Here is a 15595-nt window from a genome sequence, read left to right as displayed (position 1 = left end):
TAATTTAGCCAAAAAAAATTGCCAATTGATAAAATGGTCTTCAGCCCACCAACATTTCATAAATTAATTAAGAAAAAGAAGTAGTAGTCAAGACGAGAAGAAGAATTTCTGGAATAGTAACATTAAAATAAAATAATCAAAATGAAATGTATTGGGAGGGGAAGTTGAATAGCCGAATATATATATGTGTGTGTAAATTGTCAACAACCCCGTCACCACTCTTTGGGATTCTGTTAAAAAAAAAGTGTTGAGAGACAAAAAGCGAAAGGGCAAAATAACATTCCAAAATTCTATCGTTATTCAACATTGGTGTGCAAAGATTGCATTTTATTTGCGTTTCTTTTTTCACTTTTAAAACTAGAAGGAGAAAATGGCGGAGGATGATGGTGAAGGGGAACAGAAGGGTGCAGCAGAGCTAATTCCAAGAAAATCTGAGCCATCTAATAGGTGGGCAACCTTTAATCGAGATCTAATGGCGGGGGCAGTTATGGGTGGTGCTGTGCACACGATTGTGGCACCAATTGAGCGAGCAAAGCTATTGTTGCAGACCCAAGAAAGCAATCTATCAATCTTGAGTGGTCCTCATAGGAGGTTCAAAGGCATGCTTGATTGCATACGGAGCATTGTTAAGGAAGAAGGGGTTATTTCCCTTTGGAGGGGCAATGGTAGCAGCGTCCTCAGATATTACCCTTCTGTCGCTCTAAACTTCTCTCTAAAGGTAAGCTACTCATGTCACTCATATTTTAACTCAATTTTCGTTATGTCTGCCTTCCACTAAAATTTGCCTGTGTGTACTGCTGAACTGATTATTTTGTGAAGACATTTCCAATTGTTTGTTTATAATAGATGCTGATATTTAGTAGAGCTAACAACAAATAGTAATCTATGCAAGGATTGATAATTAAAAGTTTACCTACATGTAGTCCACTTTGATATTCAGTTGGTGATTCTTGTCAGTTGACATTTTCGCTTATTGGTTCATGTGTATGTGTGTGGATGATTTAGAGTTTTTAGCTATTCTGTCAAGATAAATCAAGACATGCTTGAAATCATGAAATGGAAGCTATATTTTTCTTTTGTAGGCTCGAGTAAAAGTACCTTAACTTAATTGATCCATTTTGTTCGAAATGTTGGTTGTGTCTGAAGAAAGTAACAAATGATTACAGAACGTGGTTTATTAAAAATAATTTAGAGGACAGGGTAGCATGACTTCTCAGTGAATAGTTTTTAGAGGTAAATTTCCTAAAAGATCTCTATAAATCATACTACAAACTGAGTACTGGCCGAAGGAGGTGACACAAGTGCCATTATGTAAAAGAAAGAGAGGTTCTTTTTTATTAGCATGGCCTGCTGTATGGGAAGCCATTTTACTAGCTGATACTTAAGGAGGAGGGGTTATATTATTGTCAGTGAGTGTTGCGTGTGTAAGAACCATGGGGAGGATGTGGATCACTTAATACTTCATAGTAGTTTTACTTTGAATAATGAGCCACAATATTTGCAATTTTTCAATGTGGAATCAGTACTTCCAAGAACAATAGTTGAGTTCATAAATGGTTGGAGATTGAACAAGTAAAATGGCTATGAGGAAAAATATTAAAGACAGTTATAGTATGCATTTTTTGGCTGGTGTTGATATTGCAATCCATCCTAATAAATCAATACTTAATATAATACAAACCATCCTGACAAATCATCAATAGGGAATAATAAAAAGCTTTTACCAGATTTGAGAACTATTTTTTAAATGTCAAGGAACTCACTCTCATTTGGCTTAGTTTTTTATGCATTGAGGATATTGATTGTTGTATAAATTTCTGGATTGGTTTTTGAATGCTCTAGGTACTTGTAACATACGTGTTTGTATGCTCATAAACCTTCGTGGTGTTCATTAATAAAACTAATTGATTTATTAAAAAAGGAGTTTAGAGGACAGGTTAATTGTGATTGTTGAATGGATGAACACTATTATTTAGGACTTGTTTCGGTAATGCTTATTGAGTAAATGTCAGCAATTATGAACTATCAAGTGCCAATACAATACTAAATCTCTTGCTTCAAACATATTTGTGTAAATTTGTTAATTATCTGCCATTGCTTCATGATTATATTATATAGATTTGTATCAAGTTTGTCAGTTTAAGAGCTTATTTAATGATATTAATAACTAGGTCTGCCTAAATTGTGTTCAATTATTAGCACAATAGGTGATCTGCAAGCGTCTTCTGGAGTTTAATTTCATGTATCTTACGAGGACTTGTGATATAATTAAATGACATTTCAGACAATATAGGTTAGTGGATCCGATACCTGAGAATACATGCTATTTACCAATTTACAGTCTGTTTTTCTATTTTTTGTTCATTGCTGCCTCTGTTCTTTTTAGTTCCTTGCCCAATTGTCTAGTCTCTCTTTACATAGATTGATTCTTGACTTTACCCTTTTCTCAGTGTGTTTTTAGTATATCCTGGTTTAGTTTCACCTGCTTTAGTTGCTGCTCGGATGGAGCTGGGGTGATGGTCGCAATATGTGGGTTAAGGGAGCATCTAGCTTGAGAATAAGGTTGTGGAACATAGGGTCTTTGATAAGGAAATCCATAGAGCTAGTTCAGATTCTTTAGAAGAGGAAGATTAATATAGCTTGTGTCTAGGAAATCAAATAAAAAGGAACCAAGGCTCAGGATATGGGCAGTTTAAGCTGTGGTACTCAGAGGCAAGGATTACGAATGGAGTAGATATTTTAGTTGACAAGATCCTAGGGAGCAAGTGGTAGAGGTTAAGAGGGTCAATGATAGGATGATGACAATCAAGTTAGTCATGGAAAAGCTTACTCTAAGCATTATTAGTGCATATGCACCGGAAGAAGGCTTGAAACAAGGATGTCAAAAAGCATTTTTCAGAGGATTTCGACAAGTTGTGAAAGGTATACCACCCTTGTAGAAGCTATTTGTAGGAGGGGATTCAATGGACATATTGGGACAACCTTCGAGAGTTATTATGATGTGCATGGAGGTTTTTGATTTTGGGGATCAATTAAGGAGTCTTACTTTAGGATTTTGCAAAAGCTTTTGAGTAGGTAATTGCAAATTTGAGTTTCCCAAAGGAGCATCATTTGGTTAGGTTCTGTAGCGCAGTAGTTAGGACTCAATTAATTAATTACTCTTTAAGAAGGGTGATAACGGCCTTTACGGGGATTGCAAGGTTATTTTGAGTGAGAATCATACAACTGAAGATAAGCTCATACCGATGGATTTGGATATTAAGAGGAAGATGTCGAAGAGGACTAAGTATGACCGGCCAAGGATCACATGGGGTGGCTTGACTCCTATTAGAGCTCAGGTTATAGGGAGAAGTTGGTGGCAATGGGGATGCGACCAGCTAATGGATAAGACAACTAGTTGTATGAAGGAAACTAGAGGTGGTATCGAAGGGTATGTATCTCTAGTTGACATTGAGAAGATTAATGGTGGAATGCTGAAGTCTTACATTAAGTGGAAGCAAAGAAAGTGGCTTATGCAAAGTTGGAGGAGAGCAAATACGAGGAGGTTAAGTGGGCTAGGAGGGAAATGTATATGGTGGCAAGAAAAGAGGCGAAGTTGATGGTTACGACGGCAAAAACGAGAACTTTCAAATGCTTGTACGAGGATCTATGGAACAAAGGCAAAGATAAGAAGTTGTACTGGCTAGCCAAGGTGAGAGAGGAAGGCTCAAGATGTGGACCAAGTGAAGTGCATAAAAGAAGAGGATGACAGAGTTTTGATGAAAAAGACATCATTATATGAAGGTGGCAGATATACTTCCATAATCTTTTGAATGAAGAGAGGGGCAGGGACATTGTGCTAAGAAAGCCGGAGCATTCAAGAGATGGAGCAATTTTGGGTATTGCAGGTCTACAAAGGTTGATGATCTTAAGGGTGTTATTAGTTGGATTAGTAGAGCAACTGGTCTAGACAAGATTTTGTGTAGTTTTGGAAGAACATAACCAGGTAGGCTTTTGGAGTGGCTCATTGTGTTGTTTAATGTCATTTTTAGTACTCGACAGTTGCTCGAAGAATGGAGATGGAGTACAATGTTTCTATTATACAATAATAAGGGTGATATTCAAAATAGCAACAAGCCAACAACTATAGGGGTATCAAGCTGCTCAGCCACACTATGAAAGTGTGAGAGAGGGTGGTGGAGATGAGAGTGTGTATTTTCAAGAACTAGTTTGGTTTCATACTGGGTCGATGTACCATAGAAGCCATCCACTTTGTGAGGAGGCTGGTGGAGCACTATCGGGACAAGAAGAGGGATTTACATTTGGTGTTCATCGACCTAGAAAGGCGTATGACAAGTTCCTACGGGAGGTTCTTTAGAGATGCTCGGAGGGTAGAGGTGTAATTATGGCTTATATAGACATGTAAAATGGAGTCAAGACTAGGGTGAGGGGACTTGAAGCACTCCCAATCATGATAGGGTTGCTTATGAATTGACTCTTAGCCCATTTATTTTTGCAGTAGTTATGAAATAAGTGGTGCAACATATCCAAAGTGAGGTGCCATGGTATATGTTATTTGAAGATAGCATGGTACTAATTAACGAAACTCGGGGCGAAGTCAATGCCAGGCCAGAGTTTTAGAGACAAACTTTGGACTCTGGAGTTTAAAAGATTCAGGTTGAGTAGGACCAAAACTAAAAACTTGGAGTGTAAGTTTAGTGATGCTATGCATGAGGTTGGTGTGGAAGTAAGGCTTGATGCTCAGGTCGTCCCTAAAGAAGGATGCTTCAAGTATATGGGGTCAAGGTAATGGGGAGATCGATGATGACATCACACATCATATCGATGCAGGATTATATTGTACGGGATGATCTGTAAGTGTAAACATCAAGTCCACTCTAATGTTTTCATCCCTTTTGTTTCTAAAAGCATAGGACGATTCCGTTGCTTTAGAGGTATCAGAAAACCTAAACCCACAGCGATTTCTATTTGGAAACATGATACAGGAATCAAAATCAGCTTTCTCCGCAACAAAATCAACCTCCTTCCATCTGAGTTGTTGGGAGTAAAGTGAGAATTCTGAAACTCAGTCTGTGGTCATTAGTGATATTCCGAGTGTAATGTTCCTTGTTGCATATGCGACACTTCCGTCATATATAATTTCTCTGTTTTCTCAAACACTTGGTTGCATTTTGGGAACAATGGCAGTGGGGCAGTTTTGGCTTACCCCTCTTCAACATTACACTGCCTCAGGCTCATTACCCACTAGTTCTGTTCCATGTGTACTTTGAAACTACCCTGCTCCACAGCGTTATCTCCCTCTTTCTTTGACAGTTCATCTATTTTCTCGATATCAGCAAATCCCGCAACCTTGAATGAAACTAGACAAACAGGCCTGGAGTTTCATAAAAATACTACTTAACAATCATTCTTGGAACAAAGTTTAGGAATCAAACACCGAACTCCTCTAAAGACTAGATGTCTGTAATTTTTAGGTCTGAAATTCTATTCATCTCTTTTCAATCGTTTCTTCTTTAGATAATGTTGACTGCAGCAGTGAGCTTCTCTGTACTTATCAATGGTTCACCAGCAGGTTACTTTAATTCAAACAGGGCCCTAAGACAAGATCACCTCCTGTTAGTCATGGAAGGACTGAACAACAAGAAAGGAAGTCTAGTTAAGAGGATTTGAGGTTGCTAGAACTGGAAGGGATAGCTTGAAGATAACTCACCTTCAGTATGCAGATGACACACTTATATTTTGTGATGCTGAAGAAGAGCATCTCAAGAGGCTGATCTTGGTAACATTTGAAGGAAGGTCGTTTACATGTTAACAGGAGGAAAAGCTTCCTATATACCCAGTTAATGAATTGCCAAACATGGAACTCTTGAAGACAATCTTAGGGTGTGAAGTGGGTGCTGTACCAATTATCTACCTTGGATTGCCTTGGGGGGCAAATCTATGGAAATCTGGAATGGGGTGATTGAGTAAGAAGTTAGCAAGGTGGAAGTCCCAATATCTCTCACTGGTTGGAAGATTGACTTTGATAAACTCTGTGTTTGACGCACTTCCAACATATGGATTTATTTCCTATCCCAACAAGACTCATCAATTGGTTGGATAGCATCAGGAGGAAATTTCTATGGCAAGGGAACAAAGACAAGAAGGGTTACTACCTAGTTAAATGGAACGCAGTGATCAACGAGAAGAGATTTGGGGGATTGGTGATCAAGAATCTGAAGAATCAGAGTAAAGCTTTAAGAATGAGATGGCTATGGAAATATTCAAATGAAAATCAGAGTCTATGGGGCAGAGTCATTAGAGCTAAATATGAGGAGAATGACAACTGGATGACAAAGGAGGTTGCTACTCCTTACAGTGTTAGCTTATGGAAATCTATCAGAATTTTGTGGAATGAATTCGAAGTTAATACCATAGTCAAAGTGGCAGATGGAGTTAAAACTGTCTTTTTGAAGGATGATTGGCATGGAGCTGGCAGATGGAGTTAAAACTGTCTTTTGGAAGGATGATTGGCATGGAGCAGGCAACACGGAGACACTATTCCTAGATATTTGTAACTTAAATTTACATCTATAGAGCACTATAGCATAATTGTGGACACCTAAGGGTGGAATTTTGGTTCCAGGAGACACCTCAATGATTTGGAAATACCAAGAGTAATAAAATTCTTCAGCACCATCGACCAATTTAGTGGTTTGAAGGCTGGACAAGACATTCTACAGTGGCAGGAAAATCGTAATGGGACTTCTAAAGTAAATGCAGCCTATAGGAAAATGAACCGACCATACCAACATATACTCAAATGGCCTTGGAAACACATTTGGAAAGCCAAAACCTCAAACAAAGTAGCTTGCTTGTCTGGTTATTGGCTAAGGAAGTAATGCTGACACAAGATAACTTTATGAAAAAGGGGATTCCCTTATATTCCAGATGCTTTTCTGTGGGGATATTGCAGAAATAGTGGTCCATCTATTTATACATTGAAGCTCACAAGTCAATTGAAGAGATTATTCCTAGGCCTCAACAACATATCTTGGTCCAGGACAGGGAAAATCACAGAAGCATTACATAGTTGGGAAGAAGCAGGAGTACATGCTAAGAACAGGAACAAGAGAATTGTGCCTGAAGCTATATGGTGGACAATATGGAAGGAGAGGAACCTTAAAGTTTTTGAAAATGGAGAGAATACCATACAATAAATCAAAATACGTTGTATTTTGACTTTATGTTTTTGGTGTAACCAGATATACTCTAATGGTATTGTCTCTATAATTGACGTCTTAGACTCATTATAAGGATAGGACAGTAGATTTTGAGATCTTTTGTAGATATGGTTTCAGTACAACCCATGTACTGTGTTACATAAATAGAAACAGGTATCTACGTCAAAAAAAAAAAAGGAAATTTTCTTATGTACAAGGGATTGTTATGGGCGGTTGAAAGAGTTTGGTTAGGAATTTTCTATAGAATGCACAGCTGGAGGGTCTTGAAGAAAACACTGTTACTGCATCATGGATGAGGGTGAAAATGACTGGACACCTATGGATGGTATTTTTGGCTGACGATAGTCATGCAGTTGTAGAAGGAGAGAAAAGAAATGGAGACTTGGCCCGTTCTGATTTTTCCTCACTTCACTTTGTCCTGCATCACCTCTCCTCTGGAAGGCTCTCTCGCCCCGCCCTGCTCCCGCATAACATTTCCCATCCCGCCTCTCTTCACTCTGCTTGTACCAAGTAGTACTTTACCCTGCTTCAGTTCCATCCTATTTTCACATTCATTTTTTTTTTTTGGAAAAGCAATGGTCTTCAGTCCTGCTAGTCTGGACATCACCACACTGGTTAGATTGGAGAAAGAGAAACAGAAAAGCCAAGAGTTTGCTAAATTAAAAAGCATAGCAGCAGTAATTAATAGAAAGAAAATTTAAGAAGTTAAAGGATAAATACAAACTGAAAGGAACACAGTGGCCTTTGCCCAGTAAGTGTGAAAATTTTCCTCTTAAATTTGTATGTAACACTAGTTATAAAATCCTGTGCTCTGCATGGGCCCTATCACAGGTGAAAATATTGAAATTGATAGTTAACTTTTTTATGAATTTTAGATTGATAATACTTTCTCCATTCCAATTTATGTGTCAAAGTTGGAATTTTGAGAGTCAATCAAGTTTTTCTATGATAAAAATTATTTAGTCTTTTAATATTTTAAGTTATTGTGATTTATAGTTCTTTTTACATAGTTTACAAATATATAAAGTTAATTTCAAAAAACTTCACGGTCGAAGTTTTGAAGTTTGAATCTTTAAATTACAACGTTGCCACATAAATTGAGACAGAGAGTATAAGATAATGTCTATTTAACATTTTAGAAGTATAAATTTTGAATGTGTGATTTTGAAATCTGTAGGTAATGTTTGCAAGTGATAGGTTCTCCTACAAATACAATTACTTTAAAATTAATATGGTATTCTGTGGAAAACAGATATACGCACTAACATTTCAAGATTATATATCATTTCTAAAATCGAGATGGAGTTCTACTCTAAGTAATTAAAATATTAGGTGCAACCTTAAGTTCTTAACAATTGTTTTTTAGTGAAATTTTAAACCTGCTTGGTTTGAGCAAAGTGTACATTATCCTTTTCCTTTTTAAAGGTTCATTTGTGCATCAATTTATGATCAAAGTTTGTGTAGGTTTGTGAGTTGTACTGTCTTGTTGCGGAAAATCCAAAAACCTTTCAACACAACCCATGGCAGTAATACCAACTTTAATCACATTCACTGTTGCAAAATTTAGTTGTTTCCTTCCACTTGATCATAAAGACTCTTCAAATTTCACTCCAAGTATTGTCAGAGGCTTTCAAGTTAATTCTCCCCCGAAAACCGGTGATAATCAAGCATACAAGACTCTTCAATTTAACTTTGATAACTCTGAATCAATGTCTCTCATATTGTATTCCTTGAATTTTCTTTTGAGACACCCTCAGCACAAAAGGCTGATTTAGTGAAGAATTTTCTTTTAACTTATAAAGGGCAGAGGATAAACTAAAGACACATACACTAAGCACACAAAAGAGGAGCCCAGAGAATTAAGGATTACACATAATCGAGAATTATGTGCAAACAATAAATCAGTAAGAAGACAACGGTTGCACAACTATCATTAATATTCTCATTTGTACATTTGCTATTTGTCTGCTAAAAGCTTCACATGTTGTATTGAAGGTTGGGACTGAAGTTGGAAATGTCTGAAATGCCCTTAGCCAAAGCAGGCATGTTGACGTTGTGCCTGCTAACTCCCCTTTATAAGATAGTAGTAAATATCATTGGGTCGACTTCTCCAAAGAAAGTACAATGCGGGATGTGTGGTAGGAGCACATCACGAGTTTGAATCCTACAGCTGAACAAAGCCTGATATTTAAGTGGGAGGAGAGTATAGAGGCACACCCATACTCTCTCGATTCTCAAACTTGTGTGCCAACCTAGAATGAGTCGGAAAAGAATTATTTCAAATCTTCTGCTGAAGTTTAAGTGGCAATCCATGTGAACATGAAGATGCAAAAATCTTGAAAACTAGGGGCACATCATGAATTAAACACAGATAGTAAAGAGAAAAATATGAAAATAAATGGACATAAGAATTGATTTATTTCATTTGTTCTAGGCTTCTAGCATAAGAAACGAAAGTATTAAGTAATTCAGCATTACAACAATGATTTAGCATTCAATGTAGTTCCTCATCCTAAAGTGAGCATAACACTACACTACACATGTATTTTGTTAGGAAGCTCTCATTATTTCCTTCAAATTATGGTCTTGCTAGAATCATGTTTAACTGGTTCCGGTTCTTGTTCAGACTCAAGTACAACTCAAGTATGCTACCTCTGGATCAATTGCTTAGGATGGGAATGGAAGAACTAAAAAGGAAAAATGGGTCTTAGAAGTCAACTATTTTTATTAGGGTCCTTCTCTTTCCTTCCCACTCCTTCAGACCATTGAACCCCTAATGTTATGCCTATTTGTGGACCAATGTGTACAATAGTTAATGTTGAGTGACAAGATAAAGTGGTAGCTGTGATGGACACATCAACGTGTTTTCATGGCATACATAATTCCTAGTTTGTGAATACTTATTAAGAATAATTGAATTTTGCTTGAAAAGTTTGTGTTATTTTATATAGCTCGCTAATACTCTAACTTGCACATCAACTATCATATTCCAGTGCTGAATCTAAATTAAAAATAAGAACTGACATAATAAAGGATGGCTTGGAGATATATCTAGATACAAAAGATAAAGTCTCCAAAAAACGTATTCTGTTGCTAATTGATTAAACTTGAGTTGTAAACCTGAAACCGGTCATGCTTCTTGTTCTTGCTAGCAAGTTTCTTGTTACAACATTGAATGACTCTTATGAGAATATTTTTGAGCTCGCTGCATGTTTCAACTTTTTCTCTATTTTCAGTCTTCTGGAATCTGATAGGGAAGGTCATCGGAGAATGAGGTCCATGAATCGTTTTTACAACATAAAACAGGCATTGCAATGGCTTGATAGCTTTAGGTTACCACATAATAGTCTATTGATAATTGTTTCCTTGATAACTCATTATAATTGGAAACGATTAACATCAAAATATTTAGGAGTCGCAAGTCATTTCGTTGTTGAAAGAAAAGAGAACCTTAAATCCGTCATATCTGTCTTTTTCTGTAGGTATAGTTGTTACAGTGTTGCATATATTATGCGATCATGTTATTTTCACTCCAGCCTGTCCCTCCACATACACAGTTCTGAGTCAGGAACTTATTTTCTTTTTCTTCAAAAAAGAAACTTTTCTCATTATTATGTGATTGAATAGGAATTTCATATCTGCTGCCTTGTTCCCGACTGTTTTAGCAGGTGTCCTTTATAAACTTACAACCATCCGAAGGCATCTGGAACCTATTTCTGGTTTCACAGAACCAACCATGTCATATGCCAACGTGGTTGTCGATAATTCTGTACAGTATATATTTAGTGTAGGTATGAGTTACTTAATGGTTGATATGGAATTGTGCATGCTTCCTGTGGAAGAGGGACACAGTTATTCGTTTAGATATTTCATTACCTTTTTCCAGTGATATCCTCTATAGCTTCTGTAATGTATGACGTAACTTTGAGTGAGGATTGAAGAGTTCATTTACTTCCTATTTTGTCTCAAGAACTAATCACATGCTTTCTGAACGCAGGATCTCTATAGGAATATTTTACATAGCAACTTTCAAGAGGGTCACTTTTTGGCTGGTTCATCGGCTAATTTTTTTGCTGGGTCTGCAGCTGGTTGTACAACATTGGTCATTATTTATCCACTAGATATTGCACATACACGACTCGCAGCTGACCTTGGTCGGTATGAAACTCGTCAGTTCCGTGGCATTTACCACTTTTTGAGGACAATACATGAGAAAGATGGAATTCGAGGCATTTACAGGGGGCTTCCTGCTTCTCTCCATGGAATGATTGTTCATAGAGGGCTTTACTTTGGAGGTTTTGACACCATAAAAGACAGGATGGCTGAAAATTCTGAGACAGAGGTGCCATTATGGAAACGCTGGTTTGTTGCTCAGGCAGTCACAACATCTGCTGGGCTGTTTTCCTATCCTTTAGATACAGTTCGGAGGCGAATGATGATGCAATCTGGCTTAGAAAAGCCAATGTACAGAAGCACATTTGATTGTTGGCGGAGGATTTACAAGACAGAAGGATTTACTTCATTTTACCGTGGAGCTCTGTCAAATATTTTCAGAAGTACTGGTGCAGCAGCTGTTTTAGTGTTATATGATGAGGTCAAAAAGTTCATGAATTGGAGTGGATTATAGCAATAGGTGTTTCATGTCCATATTATATAATCATCATACAAATGGAATTAGGAGTACAAAGACCCAAATATGTTAGCCTTACTTTGTAGGGATGCATTTTGATAGCCTCAAAAGTGACAAACATACAATGTTGTAAAACATGTCCTGATTCTTTGGATCACAATAAATATCACAACATTTCACAATCAAAGCCTGAGCACTTTGCAGTTCTGTTACATTTCCAGTGTACTTTTTTCATGCAAATATTGTGTTCCGTATGAAAACAATAACAGAAATACAGTATCCAATATTATAAATTCAAAATTGCAAGCTCATAACCCAGCTTGTTCAAAAATATATAGTCAAATCTTTTTTAGACAAAACATACAAGACAAATAAACAATAAACAAATAAATAAATAAAATCTATAAATTTAGCAAATGGTTTCCGCAATACAATCACAACAGAGGTACGATTCCGAGCAGCGTCTGAGACCTCTTACTGTCCTCTAGTTTCTTCACTGCCATCCTGCAATTACTATAAGCGAAGGAGGGTGTTAATTGGACTAAGAGAAGGAAAGATAACAAGAATATGATGCAAAACTCAAATCTACTGTACTTTCATCTGGCATACAATCATTATAATGCTAAAGCAGTACAAGGAATATGAACTAACATCCAGATTTAGCAAGCAACATTCGCGAACAATCACTCAAATAGCTGTAAGGTCAAACATCTACTGAAGCTACATTTCAGTTGTATACTTTTATGCAAGTGTTTCAACTTTAAATGCTGAGGATTTCTTTCTTTCTTTCTCTCCACGAGCAAAGGACAAGGACTATTGTACCTTAATGCTTTGCTTTAACATTTTCTTCATTGCCTTTCTCATCCTCATTCTCATCATCCTCTTCTTCATCATTCTCTTCCGCATAATCTTCCTCTTCCTCGTCATCATCATCACCTTCTTCTTCTTCATCATCAATGGGAACGGCCTCTCCAGTAAACCAAGACACAGCATGAGGAATAATCTTTTCTCGAATGGTGGACCTGCAATAGCAAATCACTAGAACTGCTCAAGAGATTCGTAATGTAGCATTCTACCTCAATGAATACAATAGCATCTCTCCGAAAAGGTTTAGCATTGCAGAAAGCCACTTTATCAAGAATAGCAAGGTTGACGAGATTGTAACTTCAGCATATACAGTCTAAGTTGAGACCATGCTTTTCATGTCATATTCAATTTTTCGTCTACCTAATAACTCTTAAGCCACTCCATTTTTTAGAGAGTTTTTAGTACACGAGGACTTACCCAATCTCATAATCTTGTTCCATCTGACCTTGAAGCAATTCAGCCTTGGAAACATAACACACAAAAGTAAAGCCAATTAGCAGCAACAAATGGAAAGCAACTTACATGTTGATGTGATTTGTTCACTAAAGCCACTTACAGTTTCCTCATCAAGTTCTTCTGCATCCTCAGGTAGTTGAGGTGGATCAAAAAAATGAAAGAAACTTTCACATTCCTCAGTTTTTATGATTAGCTTCGTATCGTTGGATCCTTTCTTTGGCTTCTTCTTTAGGATCTTCTGTGTCAAACATTTCCCCGGAAACCATTCGATCTCTGTCCTAAAGGTAATAAAGAAAGACATGCATTTAGAAGGAAGTAACTCAATTTCATCACGTCGAAATAAAAATGTAGTTGTACCCTATTGCATTCTCTAGAATATGTTCATCTTCGCTGATCATGTGATACGTCTTTGTCAGCACATTGTTGCTGAAATAGGGATTTGTCTCAAAAAAGAATTCAAGCTTAAAACCATTGGCATCATCAAGTCTATTCCGTTTGATATCTTTGAGATACTGGAGGGCATCTTCATCCTTCTCAGTAATCTGAACAGACGAAATATAAGCAGACTGATCAATCAGTGTGACAAGTTATATAGCAAAAGATCAAATGAAAGAATAAACTCATATTACCTCTTTCGCGATTATTTCATTATTTTTCATTGCCAGCAACCAGAAATGGGGAATACCTTTATCTGAATGCAAGATTCATTTCTTATCACAAACAGAACAGGAAGCTCGAAAAACATATTGACTTAAAACATGATAGCCTTGAAAGAATACCTCCTGCTGATTCATTTGTTTCTTCTCCTACTGTACTTTCATCTCCAGCTTCACCCACGCCATTCACAATCTCACATCGCTGCAAATGCACCAAAAAATATGTTATAGAAACTATACATATATGTACACTACACACACATACACAATACCTTGTTGTAAAGTGGCTCATACAACTTGTGGAACTTTGCTTCCAAAGCTGCCTTCTCCTCAAGGTACTGTGCCTCTAATTCATTATATTGGCTCTGCATAAATCATATTAGAATTGAAAAGGAAAACAAAATTTTTACTCAAATCAAAGCAATAAAAGAGTAGAAAACAGCATAAAACTAAACGAATCTTGATTGTGTCAACATTAACTATAGTCTAACTTAACTAGTAATCAAATTGAACTCAATCAGATGATGCTAATAAAGTTTAAAATCAATGTAATATACTAATGTACTTATTGCATTGGTAAAGAAGGGAAATAACAACTAGATCAAGCTTACTATAAACAACTTGTTGTGCAACATAGAGAGAGTAAAACCTGAATCTCTCTGAGGACATCAACACGCATCCTAATGTTTTTCGGAAATTTATCGAGAAAAGCAGAGTGATCCCTTGTCAAATCATGAAGCTTATTCTGCAACATATTTAACCAAAATTCAAAAATGAATCCAAATGACTAATGACTTTTGTGGTTCAAGTAGGCAGGCACCTTTATGGCATTGACAAGATCTGCACGATCCTCAGCAGAGAGAGCTAAAACAACAACAGAGAAAACAATCAAAATGTGAATGAAATGATCCAATTTAATTTAATTCATTTCATACCAATAGTGGCATCAGATGTGTTGACCTGATCACTCATACTTGTACTGGATTGGTGGATATGTATTGTGCAAGATCAATTGAAACGATTCAAATAGAGATCAAATGAAAAATGTTGGCTTTGTTTGTGGTGGCAGTGTAATTAGATATGTAATGATTTGTGTCTCAGTTGACTCCTGCCAGCACACTTGGACTGTCAACTATTCATCTTTTTACTACACTAAATTTCCATCTTAACTATAGGGAAAATGATAGAGGAGACAAAGTCATGAAGCTGAATAGCCAAGTCTCAAGTGTGTTTGGTAGGAAAGAAAGATGTTTTCCATAGGAAATGTGTTCTCGAAAAATAAGTATATTTTTTAGGGATAATGTACAAGTAGCCCTCAACCTATGCCCGAACACAATTATACTATAGTAAGATCCTATTATCCCTGAACTTATTTTATTAGTAATTTTCTACCCTTTTTTGCCTACGTGACAATATCTTGTGGGCCCAATGCTGGTTAACTTTTTTTTCAAGCTAATATCACGTAAGCCAAAAAGAGGTAGAAAATTACTTTAAAAATAAGTTCAGGGGTAATAGGATCTTAGCATAGTATAAGTGTGTCTCTGTAATTTCGGGCATAGGTTGAGGGAGTACTTGTGCATTTTTTTTTTACTTTTATCATGTTTGGTGGGTGAGTAGAAAATATTTTATGGAAAAGATTTTGAGTTTGATTTATTAATGAAAAATATTTTTGAGAAAATTTGAAATTGCAAATAAAATATTTTGAAATTGGAATTTTTTTTTAAAAAAACAAACTTTAATTTTACTTTTTTTTGGGGGGGGGG

The 15595-nt window shown here is 36.6% G+C and overlaps 2 protein-coding genes across 3 annotated transcripts; one reads left to right on the top strand and one right to left on the bottom strand.

The window, feature by feature from the left end:
* The first annotated feature begins 181 nt into the window (after nucleotides 1-181).
* Nucleotides 182-12040, top strand: LOC107028940 (probable ADP,ATP carrier protein At5g56450). The gene is made up of 2 exons (XM_015230188.2): nucleotides 182-718; nucleotides 11221-12040. Exons 1-2 carry the CDS (start codon nucleotides 371-373, stop codon nucleotides 11848-11850), a joined length of 978 nt encoding a protein of 325 aa, XP_015085674.1. The 5' UTR covers nucleotides 182-370; the 3' UTR covers nucleotides 11851-12040.
* An 85-nt stretch (nucleotides 12041-12125) lies between these two features.
* On the bottom strand, nucleotides 12126-15044 carry LOC107028939 (nucleosome assembly protein 1;2-like). 2 transcript variants are annotated; one of them, XM_027919154.1, is made up of 11 exons: nucleotides 14768-15044; nucleotides 14653-14696; nucleotides 14482-14577; nucleotides 14105-14197; nucleotides 13956-14034; nucleotides 13806-13867; nucleotides 13534-13718; nucleotides 13277-13454; nucleotides 13138-13181; nucleotides 12676-12875; nucleotides 12126-12357 (listed from the first exon to the last, which is right to left on the bottom strand). In XM_027919154.1, exons 1-10 carry the CDS (start codon nucleotides 14802-14804, stop codon nucleotides 12677-12679), a joined length of 1017 nt encoding a protein of 338 aa, XP_027774955.1. In that variant the 5' UTR covers nucleotides 14805-15044; the 3' UTR covers nucleotides 12126-12357; nucleotide 12676. The 2 variants fall into 2 exon arrangements, with proteins under 2 accessions (XP_027774955.1, XP_015085673.1); XM_015230187.2 differs by having other exon boundaries at nucleotides 12126-12366; nucleotides 14768-15041.
* Between the last annotated feature and the right edge of the window lie 551 nt (nucleotides 15045-15595).

The sequence above is a fragment of the Solanum pennellii genome, chromosome 8 (assembly GCF_001406875.1).
Source record: "Solanum pennellii chromosome 8, SPENNV200".
In the NCBI taxonomy this organism is placed as follows: Eukaryota; Viridiplantae; Streptophyta; class Magnoliopsida; order Solanales; family Solanaceae; genus Solanum; species Solanum pennellii.
Note: the sequence above shows the minus strand (reverse complement) of the source record. Positions and strands in the feature narration are given on the sequence as shown.